Source organism: Penicillium arizonense, assembly GCF_001773325.1.
Source record: "Penicillium arizonense strain CBS 141311 chromosome Unknown PENARI_contig068, whole genome shotgun sequence".
NCBI classification, from domain to species: domain Eukaryota; kingdom Fungi; phylum Ascomycota; class Eurotiomycetes; order Eurotiales; family Aspergillaceae; genus Penicillium; species Penicillium arizonense.
In genome coordinates this window covers 1-21,040 of record NW_019173345.1, presented here as the reverse complement: position 1 = coordinate 21,040, position 21,040 = coordinate 1, and the positions used below count along the sequence as shown (strand labels likewise).

Here is a 21,040-nt window from a genome sequence, read left to right as displayed (position 1 = left end):
AGGTTGTTCTCTAACATTGCGATGGGGGCGCCGTGGCTGGCGTCGGGCACAGTAAGTCTCCAGTCGGATGTTCACCGCTGCATTCTAGGCAGCGCGCTCTGATGCCCGGAGGACATCTTTCTCGTTCATGTTGGCCGCATCGGGGTGTCTCTTTGCAAGACCGCTAGATGGCCGAATCCTTGGCATCGGAAGCACCTTTTCTTTTTGATCTCACACTTTTCCACTCTTCCAATGTACCGTTGGTCGATTAACAGGCCATTGTCCAGCATCCACTCTGCTGCCTCTAATGAATCAAACCAGAGGCCCATCGAGGCGAACATTCCCAGTTTTTTGTCTCTTTTCTTCAGCCATGCAATGTCTTCGATTCGAAAGCCGCGGTCCGTGAGGTCGTTCTCGTTTGTGATCTTTCCAATGGCTTCGGTTTTTCTTCTTCCAAGGTTTAACCCAGAGGTCGGGATAAGGTGAACAGCTACTCCGAACCGTGGCTTCACTAGTCTGGTGTCATTGCCCAACTCGGTCAGCCACTCGGTGTTATTGCGGGCCGCTTCGGCCGACGCCTGGTTTTTGAATATTATCTCCCGGTTTGTTGGTATATCCTTAATAAATCTGCATTTATGAGACCAAAGCTTAGATTGTGCCCTTCTTGTATAGATAGTCCACCTTCATAAGGAAATTGCCTATTATATAAGGCATTTTTCTTCTTTTACTTCTCATTTGTAGCCCTCCACAGCTTGGTTTTCCTTACATAAGAAAATGACTCCCGCATCACGCTATGGCACGCTTTGTACATCTGTTCCACAACCTGCTTGGTAGGTGTGGGTGGGCTTTCCGCCGATATTTTAGTAGGTCTTTGGCTGATATTTGGTGATTTGCAAGTTCTGCGATGTTCGCGGGTGTGTATGGTTGGTAAATACTCGATCTGCTTGATGGTCGCTCTGGCGCTGGTGTAGGTGTACGAAGCAATATATTGAGATTTGAAAGCACTGGTGTTGGGTCTACTGGTACCAGTCCTGTGGCTTTGAAGCTATTTCGAATCACCTCGATTTTAAAAGCGCCAATACGCGCTTGCGGGTACACTACGAGGAAATCAAGTTTGTCGATATGGCTGATTCCCTGGCTCATTTTTTGGCCACAAAGATGCTGCACGCACATTTAAAACCCGCAGGAAAACCAATATCGACAGGTTGTAATAAAGGCGAAGAATGCGGTGGCATACATATCGGCATAATATCGTGCCCCGCACACACCTTACCGAATTTAGGTGTAAGATGGCTATCATGACCGTCGAGGATCAATAGTCGGAATCTACCACGCGTGCGTATAGTTGTCGAAGGAATGAAGAGCTCTTCAAGCCAACGGAGCCCAATTTCATCAGTAGTCGAACCATTATTGCTGACCTTCGAAGCACCAATCATGTGGTAGATTAGACTGAAACCAGGATTCCTTGTATAATTTGCCCTTAAAGATGATCACTGGTGGAAGCGCCCAACCATTCGCACCGATCGCCTACCATATTACTCAGCGCAAGTAACTCGATTTTGCTGTTGCGCACACTCCCATCGCGAAGCCAGTTTCATCGAAATTGTATATATCCTCAGGTAGTATACCGTAGGTCGCGATTACACGCTCTACCCGCTCGAACCACTCGCGTGGTACACGAGGATCTTCTTGCTGTGCACGCTGGTGGTTACACTTGCGTGAAAAGGTTGACTTGAGTGCTGGTGTGGGTGCGATATAGTTAGTGACCCGGCCTTTGCCTTCTGGGTCAATAGCGCAGTAAGCAGTAAATTAGCCATTTTTGCTGCCATATGAGGTCGCGGAGCTGCACCACGCTCGTCCATCGATATAATCCACCGCTCAAGCAATTCCTCATCTTCTTTTGACAGCTTGTAATACATGTCCTTCCTGGTGAGCTGAATCTTGGTTCGATCTATTGTGTGCCGGAGGCATGGTGATGGATGGAAGATAGAAAGACGTGGTGGGGACGCGTAAAAAAAGCGGGTGGCTCACTCGCCTATGAATTACGTTATTCATATATTCATGAATATTCATATTCCTTCGGAGCTCTAATGATTAATGACGGCGGGCATGGAAAAGAATTCCAAAAAAGTGTGAACTTTGCATCATTTGAGACGGCCAACAAGCAAGAAAATACGATATATTTTTCAACCCAACTTGGAGATTGGCATGCTAATGGAGACAGTATCCGTAATGAGTTCCAAAGTGAAATTAAAAAGATGCCTAGTCCTTAAAGATATATGGGTCATGTGGAACTGCATGGCACAATGTGGGTGGGAAAAGAAACTTCCTTTAAAACACAACTAATGCCGGGACTCCGTAGATAGACGCGAGTTGAGATATTGTTGATCTTAGCGCACATTAACAAGTGTCAAGACCATGAGAGGGATGATTCGGGGGAGACACCTCCCTTCAAGGCCTAGCTACCAATGACGCATTCTGGGGAAATGAGTCAGAGCTGAATTATTGGGGGTCGGAAGCTTGGGAAGGGCGTTCCTGGGCTCGTATAATATTTTTGAATTTCTAGCCAGGACGAGCTCGCAAAACGCTACGGCTTTTGAAATGAAAGATTCATTCACTCTAGATATATATTTAGATGTCATTTTCTGTATTGACACAGTTCAAAGAAAACAGATGCGCCGGAAGTCCTTTTCTGCGTATTGAGTACTTCATGGACCTGGTGAAGACAAAGAGATCCACATTAATAGGAATCTTTTGATAGGTATAACTGGTGGAACGCAACAAGTTTTCTTAGACAAACGCCTAGTTCCATAAAATACGTCATGACACCCCAACTTTGTATTAATCCGAAACAAAGTCTCATTTAGATCCAGCTGGAAACTGGAAAAGTACCGTTCAGCATTTCCGACTGCGAGCCGCAAATATTTTGGATAATCCTTTTGTACAGGATGACCTCGAGTGCCACAGGTATATTCAAAGTGAAGGGCCTCACGGGCGCCACAGACCGCCTCAGTTGGTGTGAAGTTAGGGGCGCCCCTGGCATCAAACTACAGGCGATCCCTCGTTCTGGGACTACCATTTCAGAAAATACGCAGACAACGTTCAAGGCCAGGCAGATATCGGGCGATGAAACTGCATGCGATATCGTTCTCAACGCAACCCCCTCCACCCCAATTCAAGTGACCCTGGTCTCATCCAAAAAGGAGCTGTCACAAATCAATCCCTACGTGTACGACATGCGCTTACAACTTCACCCAAAAGGGCTCTCCGGAGTTATCACAATAGTTCTTGGAAACGATGTCAACCAGGGTACCGTCACTCTACCAAGCTTGACGGCGGTGGGCGATTATGTCGCCACTTAATTACCAATCTGAAGCCATCCCGTCTTCCGAGCGCGTCCCAAGTGGTGACAAAATATCCCTGAAAAGCCCGTCATCTGCTAGCGTCCGGCCAAAGAATCACAGTCTTGATCATCGTACCCGTCTCCTTTGCTACCCCTTACCGCCCTACCGCGGGGTTCATGAATAGTTGGAGGCAGCGCTAAATTCCCGTTGGAGCGTGATGGAGATAGGTGGTGGGACTGTATTAGGCTATCTAGATCGCTGAGCGAGCTATATGTACAATACGGTTGGCCCGAATACATTGAAAGGCAGCTGGTTAACACCGCTTCGTTTTTGCGAGGTATAGCTCGATGCTAGTTTTGGTAACGGGTTTTAGTTTCATTGCTTTTCTTTTTCCCTTTTTGACCATAAGTCTACAAGTTGTTTCTGAGGCCGGTAGTGTGTCAGGCCTGAACCCATAGTGAGTATACGACTTTCCATTTTGTGGCTTAGGTATGCTGACGTGGACAATTCTGAAGCCATTTCAATGAATTCAACAAATTCAATCAACTGTCAACCTTGTTAGTCCCGCTACTGAAGACTCAAAGCCTCGTACTAAAGAGCGTGTACAAAGAGCCGGAGGCTTTCCATTATGGTGGGGATATCATTTGACAACTTGCGCAACCGGTTTGGTTCCATTTATGTTGTGAAGTCGCATTAATGTTTGTTTAATACCGTGTAGCCACTCGTTGAATTGCCATGTCCTCGTTGTAGTCACTATTTCGAAGGTCCTCGCTCCCATTGGTGCTTATACCTTCAATTAACCTCATCGCTTGGGATGGTGCCATTACCGAGGCAATATAAGGATGGCTCGCGAATGGATAAACAGTCTTTCCAACCCACTTACTCTGGGTTTGAACCGCTATTACCAGTTACTCAGTGCTAAATGGAGAATCTAGTTAGCGAAGCAGACGATTTATTGTTATAGTCTCAATCTGGAGCCATTGTTTACCAGTTTGGTACGACTTCGCCTGATTGTGACCAATGATTACGTCATTACTGAAAGAAAAGCGAAGCTAAAACTTCAAACGAGAATTATCGTCCCTACTCAATGTGTTTTTCTTCACGAGTTCCTGATCATCCTGTTTTTTTAGCATACGTCATATAAGAACCATTTCGGCAGGCATTGGGGCTTACCTTGGCCAGTCTGCAAATTTTAACAAAGCCAGAATGCCCTGCGGACATCATGATAGATTGAACAATGTCGAAGCCGCATCTATGGAGTATGCGGCCGCCCATTTTTCGGTGGATTTTATCAGAACATTTGCGGGTGCGAGTAGCGGAATCGCGTCCAGCATAGTGACCTGCCCCCTGGATGTTATCAAAGTAAAGTTGCAAGCTCAAGGTGGTTTACGGCGAGAAACAGCCTCCTCTCGGCTTCCGCACGCGAATCAGAGCTTACTCGGCGTCGGCCGACAGGTGTGGCTTGAGAAAGGATTGCGAGGAATGTACCAGGGCTTAGGGCCAAGTGTACTTGCTTACTTTCCTAGGTGGGCCATTTTCTTCGCTACCTACCATCGAAGCCACGAAGCTTTCGATGAATGGTTTGGTAAGTTCATTCGCTTCTAGCCAACCGTGACTCTGGGAACTGAAATTTGTTACAGACGTAAATAGCCAGTGGGTGACCTCGTTCATGTCATCGCTAACAGCGGGGACTTTCTGCATTACTGCTACCAACCCAATCCTAGTTATCAAAACTAGACTCATGTCGCAGACCAGTATCTCCAACAGGACATATGCGAGGCCGGATTGGCAGTACAAGTCGTCATTCGACGCAGCTCGGCAAATTTACTCCAAGGAGGGTATTCTAGCTTTCTATTCCGGTTTGACACCAGCCCTACTCGGGGTATCGCATCTTGCGATCCAGTTTCCTCTATACGAACATCTGAAGAGGACATTCACGGGATCAGGGCTCGGAGAAGAGAATGAAAAGTCTCGCTATAACATATTGGGAACTCTAATGGCAGCCTCCGTCAGCAAGATAGTTGCCAGTTCGGCAACATATCCTCACGAAGTTATTCGAACCCGGCTTCACATGCAGCAAAGTCCGAAGTTTACGATACCAGCATCACCGTGGTACGGTGGCATAATGGTGACCGCTAATACAGTCTGGCAAAAGGAGGGGTGGCGAGGTTTCTATGCTGGTATGAAGACGAGCATGATACGAGCTGTGCCAGCCTCGGTGACGACCATGTTAGTTTACGAGAATGTCGTCAATTTATTAACGACGCTTAAACTCGATAGCGAAAGAAAATTGGAGAAGGCAACCTTATGATTAGTGGCAGAATTTGAAATCTTTTGCCATAAACTTAGTTTTTCCTACGGTAAACAAGGTGCAAAACGCGCGTAACAGTGCATGCGTGCATGCCGATGCTCCCTCTAAACGGCTGGTATTCAGTAAGCACTGGGGCTCTGAAAGGATCTAATTATTTGCGGTAGGCGTGTGTTCTGCGTGCGCCATCTCCTTGTCACAGCTGGCATGTTATACAAATATTCAAGAACGCAGCAGCTGATCGTTCTCAGAGGGGCCTTGGAATGTGGTAGTTGAGTTGTTTGGGTTTGCACGCTCCCTCGCGCACCAGTTTGGCATTAACAAGATCCAGACTGAAGTTTGCATCAGCACTAGGTATGTGAGCTGGTACAAATTTGCTATTATACCAGCGGACAAGGACTAATTTTCACCGATGCTGTTATATATAGCCGGTAGCGGCAGTGTAAGTGGTTAGCGCTCTGAGGCAACCTGCAGGATGACCAGTTGGTCACTCTTCAATATGCAGGTATCGGGTGCGGGTCCCAACACTGACACAACAATAATCACCATCGCGTATCTATGGAAAGACATAACAACCCGTGGAACTACCTCAGCCTTTTCACAGGATAAATTGAAGGCAATCACAGGCCCCATTAGGTGAGGCTCAAAGTTCACTGTTCAGGAAGCTTGGGACAATCTCAGTGGATCAAACAAACATGTATTTACACAGTTGTTGTAGCCTGCATATCGTTCGCGAAGTTGCATCCCAGGTTACGTGATGTATATAGGTCTGTAGGAGTGGCTGCCTGTTATGCTGCCACTCCGCTAGGCAGAAGGGAGATGAGTCGCTGCGACTATAAGTAGCTGGATCTTTTCCCATAGACTGAATATGATCATCACACTTGTATCTTAATCCAAGGTTCCAACTCGCAAAGCGATATGTAGGCTACAGCAACTATATATATCCATGTATGTGCATGTATGATGTTCCAATTCCTGAAAACGAACTTAGAGCCTCGTCAAGGCCTATTGTGGCCTAATTGCCGTTCCCGTTATTAGGCTGCCCTTGTGGCGCGCGACTTCGAAACCGCTGTGACGCCTCGGCGAAGTCTAGCACGGCTTCGACCGTCCTAGCCCACGACACGCTGTCTGGTTTACTTCTCTCACCTCCTTTGGAGCCTCCTAGCAGCCTCGACACGCTATTGAATGCGTCCCCCACTTTTCTCCTTAATTCCCTTCGCAATTGGTGGAGCCTTGGACAGTCCAATAGCACATGGGTGACTGTTTCTTTGCGCCGCATGCGCACCGATCGTCGTCACAGAAGCCAACGGTTTTGCGGTATATGGATAACCAATTGTGACCCGTGCGCAGTTGCGTCAGCAAGTACGCCCGGTTCCTGGGCAGATTTCCGTACAGTTTTCTGGTGTAGGTGGCTGGTAAAGCGCTGTCAATTCTCCGCAGGTGACCGCCTTTGGTGGATGAATTCCATTCCCGCTCTCACTGGGCGCGGATGTTACTGCGAGTAAACGCCTTCTCCCTTGTCAGCAAAGGGCGGAAGGGATGTGTTTTACCCGGGCATGCAGCGTACTTGGCTGCGTCGTTTCCTGGATTATCGCAATGCCCCGGCGCCCACTGGAGACGAAGAGCTACTCCCGTCGCTTGAACCTCCGTGGCCGCCTGGAGAATGGCGTGGACAACCCTTTGTCCAGATTGATACCCACGTTTTGGATTGCCTGCAAGGCTGATATGCTGTCACATAGGATCGTGGCTGTCGCATTTCCGCTATCTGCAGTTCTTAGGCGCTGATGAGCAAGCTTGAACACTATGCTGATAGCATAGAAAATCACTATCAGTTCAGCTACGTGAACCGACCACCGGTCCATCGGTCCTACCTGGACCTGCTTCGACTCCATGACTTCTAGGTTGTTGTCAAGTGCTACCAGCACAGTGACAGTCTGGCATAGCAGACCGGTCGATATCAATGGAGAGAGAACACAGCCAACCACTCCCACGCTCGCTTCGGACGTAGAGAGCGATCTCTGTTGTTGGTGATCGTACTGGACTTGATACTATATCATGAATGAAGAATCTGGTGAATAACTGTAGTCATATTGGGAAAATGGGATGATGCTGATATCTTTTGTGAGAGAAGACTGCATATCTCCTGAGGTATTTGTGACGCCTCAGGTCGCTCATGTGCTACTGTCAGTGGTTCCACCACTACAATATCTTGTACGTGCACCTCATATTTAGTTCGTTCCTAGTTCCTACCAATAATTAGTGATGGCTGGTTTTAGTCAAATACCTAAGGAAAACAGAATTCAGGATAGGTTATAGCCGGATGGCTCTTGGTGGTGTTGTTACAGACATCAAACCCACCTTCACGTTGAATTGCTCGAACAGTGATATGCCAGATATCGTCCAGAGCGCGGTGAGTATCACAAATATATAGTTGATGCTCAAAGGACAGTCGACGTAGGGGACCTAGAGAATCCGGGGATCTCCTGGCAAGAGCTGCTTGCGCGCAATATGTTAGAAGACGATGTCAATGAGAGAAGGATACACGCGGTCAGCTTGACTGACCTGCAGCTGCAGTGGCATCCAGGGTAAATGGTTTTTGCACATATTGCTCGGACTTGGGTAGAGCAAAGCGTGCTTAGGCATCAAACTACCAAACATATGTCCAAAGACACCACAACTCTTCTGACACCCACATGATGCAGTTTCATGTATGTTCGACTGGTTCATTTACGCTCGCTCGATTTCGTCGAACAGCTCAGCAACGCGGAAAGGGATCAAGTGAGACTGTATCGGGCGGTGATTCTTGGCTCAGCTGTGACTCGGGACCAGACGGTCTCGTCTTCTCGGTTCGTAGCTGAGATGACCAACGTTAATCTGTAGGCTAGAAATGACGGGACCTTTGCCTCACCTTCTCCTTGCACGCAGACTTGGACTAACAACTTGGCTGTCTGCGAGAGTACGGCTCACCTGTCATTAAGCAGGATAAAACATCAGGCTTTATCGGTGTCTGTCGGACATCCAGGCTTGGAAAGATGCCAGATGCCATCCGAGGACAATGAGGATCACCCATTGGACGGCAGGAACCCAAGCCACAAGGATGCTATCCCTTTGACGGTGTTCGAATGTGGTGCGACAAACAGTGGTATGCGCTCATTGGAATTGGGTCTTGTATCAGGTTGACACATGATCTGATGCACATAATCGACGGAGGGAAAAAAGCCGAGGTATTAAATTCGGGCGTTCCGGTGACTTATCATCGATGCCACCAGTAGTCATGTGGAAGTGATAGACAGCATGCGATCGCATTAGTATAGGGGAGCTCGAGCAGGCAAGACATTTGCTCGCTTCACATATGACTCGAGTGACAGGAATATGAGGGTGTCCTGTTGTACGATCCGAGTCAGCCTGGATTGATCCAGTTGGACGAGGTGTTGTAGCTTACCTTGTTCATGAAGAATCCCCAGAGTGTACGCTTGAGACGGGACGATCACTTAGCATCGTGATCATATCAACTTACCAACTAGATCACTTCCAGTTCTCTTCGGCAATGCAGTCACCATTCATGCCATGTTGCATCCAGGTTCGTCGCACTCTCCGGCTGTCGCTTCGAGGAAGCCGCCTGGATGCACCGGACAAGTTCCCGTGACGAATCCACCTGTGACAAAAATTGTACAGTCGTAATGGGAGACCGCTTCGTGTAGACGGCGAGAGGTTGAGGCACTCCGCCGTTCATGGTGTGAAGGCGGTGAGGGGGAGAGCGAAAGACGCGATGGAGCGCGTCGTAGTGTCTTATCTGACTCGGCGGGAATAGGTTACTCGCCACAACATTTTTCAGTGGCAATGGGCTGCTCCTACAATGGCATGAAAATCAGTAATGGTGTTCGTGTTTTGGGGTATGTACAAGACTTGGCACAAATAATTGGATCCGGCGCAGCAGGAGGCGCGATAACTCACTTACCTTACCATGAGGTCTCACGCTTTTGCGCGACGAAGTTTGATGTCCGGACCCTGTTGTGGAATCATTACTGCTCGAGCCATTATACATTCGACTAGACGTTCAAGACGTAATAATCGGTTACTAGTCTCCGACAGACTTCTCCTGCCTCTTGGCTAGTGGAGGCACCCACCAAACCTAGGTAGGAAAGCTCTGCTAGTGACGGAAGTGGATCACCGTGCTCTATGATAGCAGCATCAGGTGCTACCCTACCTATTCCCCCTAAAATTATAGCGAGGTCTAATCCCACCATTCAGGAACCTCTTGTGTATGATGAGTCGGCTGCTATATCTGCCTTTTTCTAGGTTGGGTTGCCGTTGGCTTCGCGGTGCAACCACAGCAAGTCCGGTATTGAGTAAATCCCGTACCCGCGCCCTATTAGGTAAGTCGACCCAATGAGTTAACGTGTTTGCCAAGCGAGCCGCCACCCCAAGCGAGCCGCCATCTCCAAAACACATAGTAAATGCGACAAATTATAGCTTCATGTTTCAACCACCACAACTTAATTTAATTTCCGCTACTAGCAGATAGGTATTGATAAGCATTTTTAGTAACATATAGCAATTTTAACGAAATCGAAGGTTTACATTATTGTCGTATTGAAAATTACGTCGCTAGGCTCCAAAAATATATATATGTTAGTCAATAAATCATTAAGTTCCATAAAACTGCCTAAAGCAGCTATATATCATATAAAAACCATAGAATTAAAAGGAAAAATTAGTATAGACAACTGTTGTTGAGATATTAAGTTGTAATCTATCGCATTTACTATGTGTTTTGGAGATGGCGGCTCGCTTGGGGTGGCGGCTCGCTTGGCAAACACGTTAACGTTAGCCCGTAACTAACTAAACAGGTGAACCAAACATGGTTTGCGATTGTGGGGGGCTAGCACGGTGCACACCTACCCCAGCTGTCAGCACGTGATCCAACGGACTCGCGAGAACGTAGCTAATAGTTATTTATTTTTTTATCTTGATGATGGGAGCCGCATGCAAAGTAAGCAATTAGTCGTGCCGCATGAAGTCGGGCTGGGAGTTAACTACATTTCAGCATCACCCCATATAGGGGTGGCCGATCGTATTGGGCCCGTGCCATTTCGCTCAGAGTAATCGATGGACGATTGACAGATCGACCCACCTGTCGAATAACCGAGGCTTTTGCGCCCCTATGGCACACCCAACTTCTGACTTCAGATGTAAGGCTTTCCCATAAGTAAGCTCGAGGATACCAAGTGATGAGGCCTCTGATCAATAAGGCCAATTTGCTAGTTCAGTTTGGTTAACACCGTACTGAGGCTTGCGTCCGTTACATCGCAAGCCGCAGAATCATCGTGCTCCATATAACATACTTTGACCATCATTGCCGGAACCCACTAGGAATTTTTGGCGTACCCCTGGTTACTCACTCACTATCTCACTCCAAGTTATGATATTTTTGGCTTGTACCTGTCCTCGGCGTCAAACGATACGTCTGATGGTTTGCACACAATGACTGTCGATGCACCCCAATCCTCGTTAAATACTATCAACTTCGTTACCCAATGTCTGTGTATCCCCATTATTACTATATTTGTGGCACTGCGGTTCGCAGTCCGTATATATTTTAACCAGTTTATCCTGGTTGAGGATGGTACGTACACAACCTTACTCACTGAGATTTATGATATTGTGCTGACCATAATTCAGCTTTCTGCCTACTCGCATGGGCAAGTAAGCTGTCTTCTTACTCCAAATATCCACTAACCCTTCATAGGCTTTGTTTATGGCTTATTGCGGCATTGCAATTGTTCGTGAGTAATTCTTCTTTCCTACCGCAGTTCGGCGCTGAGTAAGGAAGTGGGAAACTATGGCGCAGGCTATCACTACACAGTAGTGTCAGATGATTTCCAAGTTACCTTTCGCAAAGTAGTAGGCCTACACTCCTCAGTATTTTTCATGCTAATATAAACAGTGGTGTTACATTGCGACCGTCGTCTATTGCCCCATGATTCTCTTCGTGAAATACGCTCTTCTTTCTATCCTGATCCGGATCTTTTCCCCATACAAATCCAGGATCTTGTTTATCTATGTCCTTCTTGGTTGCCTTACTGTCTACTATATGATCGCAGAAATAGTCAAAATCCGGATGTGCGATCCGATTCCCGCGTATTGGACCCTAGATGCTGGTGCAAGCTGTCTCGATCAACGCGCTGCTCTTATCGCCGACTCGGTCATCAGTGTGGTCACTGACGCTATCATTCTTGTGTTACCACTTCCATTGACCTGGTCGCTTCAGATGTCCCGGAACAAGAAGATGCGTGTGGTCGGCATTCTCTCAGCGGGTGGCCTCGCGACGGCTTTTAGCATCTACAGACTCATTTTGGTTCTGCGAGACGGGAGTTCCATGAATATGACGGTAGTATTTACTTGTGTCATCCTCTCAGGGTAAGTTTCTCTCAACCCATGATTTCATACCTGAAATACATCAATTCAAAAACATAGCAGAAACGCAGAAGGCGGCATGGGTCTGATCTGCGCCTGCCTGCCCACCCTCAATATCCTTATCAGCAGACTTCGCAAGGCAGGGTACGGTTATGGGTCGAACCAATATTACCCCCAGGATTCATCTGTGCAGCTCAGCAAAATAAGAGGCAAAGACTGCAAGAGAGATTCAATGAATAGATCAAGGAGCCCCAAGCACCAATTTGTTCCTGGCTCCGACCAAAGTCATTTGATTTCGTGCGCAGATCCAGTGGGCATGGCACCTTCAAGCGATGGGTACATTCACATGACGACGGATGTCTCGCAAACCGTGGAGATTATTGATGGACCTGAAAAAGAATGTCGTCCGCTTTAAAATCGGGTCAGAAGGACGGATTTGCTGGAGCTTTTATCCCAAGTGCAAGTCACCCTTTTCATTTATTTGGCTTTGAAGGTAAAGCGCAATCCTACATTTTAAAGCTGCTTCATGGGCGCTTTTCGAATCACTGCCTTTTGCCCAAGTCTACCTATAGAGGTGCATATATTATAACATCTTAATTCACCTGATTGTTTCTTCAAAGCCACTGTTGTCACACCCACCGGTATGGATCCCGAGGTAGTCTTCGAGAAGGCGAAAGCCATTGTCGGACGATATCCAGAAGCTCAGATTGAGTTGGAAGGGGCGGACAGAGGGGACATATCAGCCGCGGATCACGAGATGCCAGTCATCCTCCAGAATGTTGTCACGAAGCTTGGTTGGCCTAAGCCCAAGCTTACTCCTGACATCGCGATTTCTTGTCTCCGGTATTGGAGATATCGTAGGATCCCTGGGTTCTGGTATGGCCCTGACGGTGACAATGTTAGCGCGGCTAACGAATACGTGGAGATCGAACAGGTGCTCCACCTTGTTCGTACTTACGTGCTGGCTTCGGCGCAGTATTTACAGGAAAAAACCCTTCGTGATGTCCGCAATGATAACAAGGAGCTTGTTGGGATGCTTGCCTTTGTTGAAGGAATCCATGTGGACATGAGCGGAAAAAGAATAAAGCTCAACAATGTTTTAGCTTTTGAAATTACTAGCAAGGAGAACAAGATCTTTTTCCGCAAACCTGAAATTCCTCGAATCTAAACGCTCAATTACCTTCCTGTCCTTAATACGGCCTTTTTAGTTTAATTTCGACATAAATGAATAGTCTAACTGCGATGGAAGCTTTTGCTGTCTACTGTGATTGTCATTTGTTGCCAACGTCAATTGAAATCGGATATAGTATCCTCGAAAGCTGATATCGTTATTTCAAGGACTGCGGTCGTGTATAGAGATGACACAAATCCCATATTATGCGGCAATACTAGATAGTTCTGGTGACGTGATTGCAACTGAAACTTTAGTGGTTTCTCGTGTGTTTATTTGTGTCACCGGTGCCGTTCACTAGCCCCATGCCATAATTGAAGCCCAGGGAAAGAGTCCAACGCGGTCAAGATAGAATTTGTTATTTCATAAATCAACTAGGTGCTTATCGACGGACTTGATGGAATTATAGGTGGGCCTAATTTGCATCAATATTGGAGGGATTGACCATCAGAAAATTGTCAGATGTCTTTGTCGTGACAAACGAGCTAGGAGTGTTCGTGACTTGCACGGCGCCATTGAAACAACATCTAATATCGGGATTCTTTACTTCCTTCAGGTCAATTAGTTGATCGGATACCATGACCTAATTGCCTTTTTTTTATAGCAGGGACAAGCTATGTTGAGATTCATGATGCTCCAGGCATGTAATGCCCACTCTTTCAGGCATGAATTTAGTGATCAGCATTAAACCTACCATTGAGAGTCCATTGAGAGTATAGTTCAGGAGAAATGCTCTTCATTTATATAGGATCTCTCTCATTGAGAGAGATCAGGCTTAAACAACCTCGCTGGCCTTGACATACATGCTTCCCAGTAAATTCATCGTGTAATTTCAACAAGCTAGTATTAAACGGGAAAGCCCGACTCGTGGTTTGTGGTTATTAATGTCAAGTTCGGAAATATATTTTCTCCATGCGCGTTCATCACCAGCGAGCTGCCGAATGAGCCACATTGACAATCAGCTCTACATCCAATCATACCCATTCAAGGCACCCAACGTCACTGAACAACACATCTTTGAATGCCACTGGACGTACGCATAGTTTCTTCCCCAATAAATCCTTCAAGCCGTGATAAAGGTGCTGAAAAACCAAATCAGTCATTGTCCTGTGATGAATGTAGCCACGCCTTTGCTACGGCCACGGGCGTGCATCGGCCGTTGATCGACGCTATATTGATCAAAGTCCACCAAAGTCATAAACTTGAACACTTGGCATTTGACCCACAATACGATGAGACTTAATCAACTCCCCCGACCAACACGTTGATCATTACAGTATCACTAGTTTAGATGAACTGCCAACTGTTCGCTGAAAAAAAAAAAAAGGCAATTTCTCGCCAAAACCTGTCCGCCTTGATTGGCTTCTGCGGTGACCGTAAGACTCAGTACATAGTCACCTGCATCGGCATTGTATATAAAAGACACTAAGGGTTTATGGAAACGGTGCTGTAGAGAGCCTTGACCTACACCTATGGAAGAAATGGATGCCACAAACGGCTCGCCAGGCCCGGAAAACAAAGCGACCAGCAGCCCAGTAAATTGCCAATCCTTAGTGTAGAAGACAGTTTGCAAGAATCTAATACTGTCCCTATAGTTAGTTCTCTACCGCATTAGGATGATGGGCACTGATCAAACCAGATCCCTAGGTCGGTAGCCCTTTGGGAACCCTACGTATGATATCCTACGCAGACCGCGGTACCTTTCAATCACCCATTGAGCATCAGGGTTCAATACGTATAAGATGCCAAGCACTTAGGCAGTGGTCAGTCCTAACGTAACCAAACTCAGACTAGTGTGTTCTCATATAAAGGCCGGAAAGCGACACGCCAATGTTAATGTGTAGGTTGTGCTTGAATTAAACAGGCTCAATGAAATGCGCAGATATTCTTGGTGAAGCCATGGTGATGCTGCAAGCCAAAACAATCAGACAATAGTAGTTTGTCGCCTGTGCAGTGATAGAAAGTTCGGGGATGCGGACAACACGAGGCTGCGCCCTCCATCCTGTCAACCGTATCCCTCTCAGCCTAATACGGACCCCTCCGTTGACTAGTAGAATGGGGAAGACCTATAAATTGACGGAACCATAGATGCTAAGCAGTGGGATGTTTGGAGATCGCATGGGTCTGTGTCTTTGACTGCAGCAACCCCTGGTCGTGGGTAGCCAATCAAACCTGTACACCGTAGAGCAAAATAATGTAGGTTGGCTGCATTCCAGGAATTTTGGTTTTATCTGTAACTCGAAATTTATAGGCAGCTGCGTTAGCCAATGACAGAATGCTCTGCATAGCCCGACCGGGATTCCTCTGCTAAAGGATTTCAGTGGTCTCACCAATCCGTCATCCATCTATCCCTCCTCTAATCCTCCTCTATCCCTTGTTCACTTCCCATTTCTCTTATCAACCCCCGGACTTCCAGCTGAAATCTCCCTCGCAAATCATTTAACAGTGCGGAAGCCTGGAAGAGAGTAGAAAACATCACCTACAATCTTGTCATAATCTGGCACAAGGAAAGATAGTGAACAAACGTGTTTCCGGGGCAATTCTCTTGCTGAACCATACATCCCAATCTACCAATCATCAAAAGTACAGTAGAATTCGAAAACAGGTTATCCCCAGACACACACGCTTTCTTTCCCAGCCTTTCTTTCCCAGCCTTTCTTTCCCAGCGCCTCAGTCCAATCACTTGTGTTCCTGTTCAAAACCTATGGCTGCGCCATACAGCAAACAACCTCCTGTAATCCAGTCAAGAACACCTCCTGCGCGTGCGACGACTGCCTCCGCTAAACCCGAGAAGAACCACCTGGGTGGGCGCTGTTCTACATCTGACCCAGAAGTGCTGGCTTCGTCCGACGATGATAGGAACCTCGCGCCGCTGACGCAGAGAATTACTGCACCTGCAACTAAGCCAGAGTGTCGGGCCTGATGGTTGAATGACGTGTCACTTGCAGACGAGCAAAAGCAGTCTCTGCCGAGGGGCCCGATTACTTCTGGTGTCTCATCAAGCACTTTTAGTGACGAGGTACCATGGACAGCAAACACCAGCGCCAGCAGGAGGTACTCCAACTGGAGTCAATCCTGGAGAATCTCTTTCCCCTTGGGCATTGACACCTGCAACACTGAATCCCGGAAGGAACTACCACCGCACTTGTCCGAGATAGTGACCTCTCCGAAAATGGCCAACCCCTCGCCTGCGAGTGGCCCTCTTGATGACGAAATGCTGAACCCCATCACTCACACCATCCTCACTGAATCAGACATTACATGCTCGATCCCTTTGCATCTGACCCCCAAGACCTGCTGTTCCCAGTCATCCTCTGTCGGGCAGATGTCTACTTTCAAGCCACATGCTCGGCGGCCAAGTGTGCTCAGGGAACTGCGACACGATTCCGCCAGCTTCGGCCGTGTTGGTGACGAGAGCCTCAACAACCCTGATGGGGACCTCAGCCACCCCGCCGATCAAGCTCGGACGATCGAGCAGCTGGCACGCGAAAATGCTCTTTTACGCCAGGAGGTTACAGGTCAAGATCTTTCACTTCCTCGCATTCGGGGTAGTATGTCTAAAGAGGATCTCGTTGTAGAAGATCTGGGGGAATTGCGCGACGTCCAACGTTACAGTAACTTGGGCAGCAACGCGAGGCGACCCTTTTCCGAGCATTCACCCGATTTAGAGCAGCGATTTTCATCATTCACTACGGAGTATGTTCGCAAGTCTCATCGGCAGACCGCGCCTGGGTTTGGAAGCGTCACCGATATCCCTCTCAGTCGTCGCCACACATTTGCCGATATTCACATGCGTCATACCTCTATCAGCTCGGTTGACTCGCACGCATCTGCTACCACTCCGTCTGGGCTTAGAGACCGCGATGAAGGGTATGGAAATAGCAAGTACTTTTCCGACCCTTCTATGCTTCCCCAAACCTTTTACCCGTGCGGACAGACATTGTGTGATGAGTGTTTATCGGACATTCCGCTCTCTCCCAGTCGATATGCGATTTCTGGTGCTGATGACCGTCAACCGCAACTCTTGTCACACACACAAAAAAATCAACTTCTGTACCTTGTTACATTCAAATGTCACCGCGCAAATGTCTTCTATGTTCAGAAGGATAGTGATATTAAAGTGAAGGACGGTGATCTTGTCATCGTCGAGGCTGACCGAGGCACGGACTTGGGCACTGTACAGCATGTCAATGTGACAATACAGAAGGCGCGCGAGCTCAAACAGCAGTATTCCCAGGAGCACTACAAACGGCTCATGTTTTTTTCCCACCAGGGACAACATGAGGGCCCGAACTTGGCCAATGCAGGCCTGCAAATCCTCAATACCACGGGCGGCATGGGCACCCACGCAAATGGTGTGCAGGAGACCGGTGCAGATATCAAGCCCAAGCTCATCAAGCGCCTCGCACAGAACCATGAGATCGAAATTCTGCGTAACAAGGCAGGAAACGAGGCCAATGCTAAGCGGATCGGTCAGCAAAAAGTCGCCGAACATCGGCTAAACATTCAAATTCTAGACGCCGAGCTTCAAATGGACTGGAAGAAACTCACATTCTACTACTTCGCGGATTCGTATATCAACTTCAACTCATTGGTGGCCGACTTGTTCAAAGTCTATAAAACCCGAATCTGGATGTCCGCCATCAATCCTGCCGCTTTTGTGATGCCGCCGACAGCCGGCCTGCAGGGGCCCGGTGGGTTGAGCAACCCACTTTACAGACAAGACGAACAATATACCGATTGTCGCCACCTGTATGACGGCTTAGCCTACAGTGGAGTACCGGATGCGGTCAATACTCAATGTGAGGGAAGGGTAAACCAGGTGGGCATGCTTTGCACCGCTTATAATGAACCTTACGAACCGTTCGCTCAGCCATCACGCCAAGTGGCCGCGGCGCAAACTGACGCCTTTACCCAATTCTCTCCGGCCACCCATGACGACATGGAGATGAACCCGTCCGACTATCTCGCTGGCAATGCCGGCTCCAGCTGCGCAGCCTGCATGCACCCAACAAGGCGATTGGACTGGCCGATTCCAGGGGATATCGCTCCACTCCTGATCTTCTATATACCTCTGCTCAATTTGGAGATCATCCTTTGTAATAGGACCGGCTATTGATCACCACGTTTGTGGCTATGTATTTTTATTTTATTCTATTTTGTTACCTTGACCAGACTTCTATTTTTTTTTTTTTTCTTTTTCGAAATGCTGCTTAGCCAAATCCAGAGCCCAGACCAATCGTAAATGCATTTGCCGAGCTGAGACTTGTAGATCCAAACCCAAAGAGGAACTACAGCTGTATTAGAAATAATGCAAATGTGATGGAGAATTTCATGACAAGCGAGGGGAAGTCTGCGCAATGACATTTTTGATCTCGTATCAAAAATACGCTATTTGTTTATGTCCTGCTGCGCGTCGTTAGTGGTCGGGACTTTCGGCCGAAACTTTGAAGCCAGGGGTTCTTCTCTGCAGCAAATGGTTAACAGGGAGAAGGAGACATGCACGATTAGGACTGCAGTCCAAGCGATATGATGGTGGCCAAATGACACAGTGTGTCTAGTTTGTCCATTTCAAATATAGCGATTTCAAATGTGAGAGACTAGGGTATGTCAGTGGTAAATCACCGAGTTTTAGTATGCACGGAACAGACGGACGGGGAAGACTAAAGGAGAAACACCTGTTTAGTGATGATCAATTGCTAATTACGAAACCTTGCTGATTCACTGATCGTTGACAGGCTATTATGACACGGCATTTTTGGTTGGGGGACCAGTACTTTTGTTCTAAAGTGATCCGCATTCCGAGTCCGCTGGAGCTTGGAAACGTTTAGATTACTCTAAGGATTGCCTTGCTCTAGTCCTCGGCGAAGTATTTCCATAAAATATCTCCAAGCTGTCATCCGGCTAAGCCGGAAACTACTTCATTTGCCCGCCCAGTGCACATAGACATATTGAGGCTCAGGTGGTATTTCCATAATTGGTGAAATTTCGTCGTTCTAAGGTAGAGGCCCAAGTCTCAAAGGCACCCGCCAAGGCCATGGTCGGCGCATGAACCTCAACATGGGTATGTGGGCAATTTTGACAGTCGCATACGTCATAATTAGGGTGACCACTAAGCCAGACAACGGTTCCAGCTAGGATATCCGCTTGGCTGCAGATGTCGGCTTCCGTGGCTAACTTTGATTGTTCGATGATACCTACAATTGTTAGACCAATTATTGACTGGCCGAATTATAAGGGCCCCTCTCTATAAATCCCTTCATCTCCTGCTTTTCCTTTCACACAAAATATCCACCATTCAAGCGCCCTGCTTGTCCAATCAACCATCCAAATGTCACTGGCTACAAATTCTTCGGATGTGATCATCATTGATTCTAAGCCTCCCTCCCTGTTCAATCTGACAGCCAGTAAGACTACTGTTGCGAGCGCTCGTCCAAGGGTTTGAGTTTCAATTCCTAAGGAAAACCATACTATCATTCGTCTTAAGCGGCTTTTGCTTGTGAATACGGGCTGATATAGTATTTAATAGCATCCCCGTCGTTACAAAACCGTGATGAGAGGGGCTTTCCTCATTTTGCAGTTATTTACATCGATCAAGCAGGTAATATCCGCCATAAAACTTCGACTTCCATCTCTAAAAATCGTGACCGCATCCTGTCACCAGAAGTCACAACCCGATTTCTACAAGCGGTCTCGGCATTCGAAGATAATTCAGATAAGATTCAATGTTGGTGAAATCCTTGACTGCATCTTGTTTGTTAGACTAACCCGAAGAACTGGAATAGGTATACAGGCAACGCCGCCTCTCGGGCTGCTAAGTCGCGGAACCTCTGCCCAACCCAAACAAACCTATAACCTTCAACCAGCGGGGCTATCACAGACTCAGGCTCATATCGCTAGACAAATAGCCCCAGCACCTCATGAATTGCCAGTCCAGTGGCCTGAAAAGCTAGTCCATCAATCTGTGAGAACCAGTGTATCTTCGCAGGATGAGGTTACACCACAAATGGCAGAGACCGTGTTAAATTCCAAGAATATTATGATCTCTCTTGGGAACCCAAGCGTTCTTCGTCGGTACTACGAAAAGGTTTTCGAAAATCTGCTACAGACGAATTGCAGGATTCTTGCAAAAGTGTATGTCAGGCTTGTCGAGCCGCGGAAACAGGTCAAATTTCCCTACAATGGGCGAAAGAATTTGGCAGGGATAACATACCAATGCAGTCCTGATGAGACTAAGCCGCCATGGTGGCCGCTTGAAGTGCGACATCGAGAGCCAGATCATCTGTACAAAGCCGGTGAGTACTTTCCTTCTCTCTGCGCGTACCGACATACCTTGACTATCGATCTAGAACGAATCGAGCTGCTCATTCATATTCTTTGTGAATTACGCGCCAGCCACGGAGTCACTGCGCGCAGATTGAGAGCGGCAGATGAGATCATCCGACGACAGATATGTCCAACCGATCGAATAAATCTACTTGATGAACTATACTACGTGCGAGAGAATGAAGAGAAACTTCTCGATGGTACTCACAGTATGTATGTCTCCATACCCGTGGAGCTTATTCTGATTATTTGCAGGCGTGAATGCGAGAGTTTCAATTTCGCGGGACAACGTGCCGAACGACTTGGAACTTACCATCATTCAAAATCCCATTTGCGTAAGAAGCTCCCCACGCAGCCAGATGTCTGAAGCACAGCCGATACCTCAAGATCCTCTCATGCTCAGCGGGCCAATCCGAGAGGTTGCACACATTGTGCCACTCGATTCTGGGGCGCCTGATAGCGAAACAACACGGTCTCCTCACCAGATGTCCTTCA

The 21,040-nt window shown here is 47.5% G+C and overlaps 6 protein-coding genes across 6 annotated transcripts; 5 read left to right on the top strand and 1 right to left on the bottom strand.

Moving 5' to 3' along the window:
- Positions 1-84: 84 nt before the first annotated feature.
- PENARI_c068G11618 (uncharacterized protein) lies at positions 85-1,415 on the bottom strand (the record flags this gene model as incomplete). Its single annotated transcript, XM_022637610.1, has 3 exons — positions 85-178; positions 238-557; positions 1,248-1,415. 3 exons carry the CDS (start codon positions 1,413-1,415, stop codon positions 85-87), a joined length of 582 nt encoding a protein of 193 aa, XP_022482537.1.
- A 1,512-nt stretch (positions 1,416-2,927) lies between these two features.
- Positions 2,928-3,341, top strand: PENARI_c068G00642 (uncharacterized protein; the record flags this gene model as incomplete). The annotated part of the gene is made up of 1 exon (XM_022637604.1): positions 2,928-3,341. The coding sequence occupies one exon, from the start codon at positions 2,928-2,930 to the stop codon at positions 3,339-3,341; it is 414 nt and encodes a 137-aa protein (XP_022482534.1).
- A 1,188-nt stretch (positions 3,342-4,529) lies between these two features.
- PENARI_c068G07831 (uncharacterized protein) lies at positions 4,530-6,066 on the top strand (the record flags this gene model as incomplete). The annotated part of the gene is made up of 5 exons (XM_022637608.1): positions 4,530-4,908; positions 4,964-5,552; positions 5,713-5,756; positions 5,883-5,985; positions 6,060-6,066. The coding sequence occupies 5 exons, from the start codon at positions 4,530-4,532 to the stop codon at positions 6,064-6,066; spliced, it is 1,122 nt and encodes a 373-aa protein (XP_022482533.1).
- A 5,049-nt stretch (positions 6,067-11,115) lies between these two features.
- On the top strand, positions 11,116-13,216 carry PENARI_c068G00988 (uncharacterized protein; the record flags this gene model as incomplete). The annotated part of the gene is made up of 6 exons (XM_022637605.1): positions 11,116-11,261; positions 11,314-11,337; positions 11,381-11,417; positions 11,579-12,051; positions 12,109-12,452; positions 12,669-13,216. The coding sequence occupies 6 exons, from the start codon at positions 11,116-11,118 to the stop codon at positions 13,214-13,216; spliced, it is 1,572 nt and encodes a 523-aa protein (XP_022482540.1).
- Positions 13,217-16,391: 3,175 nt separating this feature from the next.
- On the top strand, positions 16,392-18,338 carry PENARI_c068G03877 (PSP1 family protein; the record flags this gene model as incomplete). Its single annotated transcript, XM_022637606.1, has 1 exon — positions 16,392-18,338. The coding sequence occupies one exon, from the start codon at positions 16,392-16,394 to the stop codon at positions 18,336-18,338; it is 1,947 nt and encodes a 648-aa protein (XP_022482535.1).
- A 2,566-nt stretch (positions 18,339-20,904) lies between these two features.
- On the top strand, positions 20,905-21,030 carry PENARI_c068G11034 (uncharacterized protein; the record flags this gene model as incomplete). Its single annotated transcript, XM_022637609.1, has 1 exon — positions 20,905-21,030. A coding segment is annotated over one exon (126 nt), but the record flags the coding sequence as incomplete, so codon positions are not given.
- Positions 21,031-21,040: the final 10 nt, after the last annotated feature.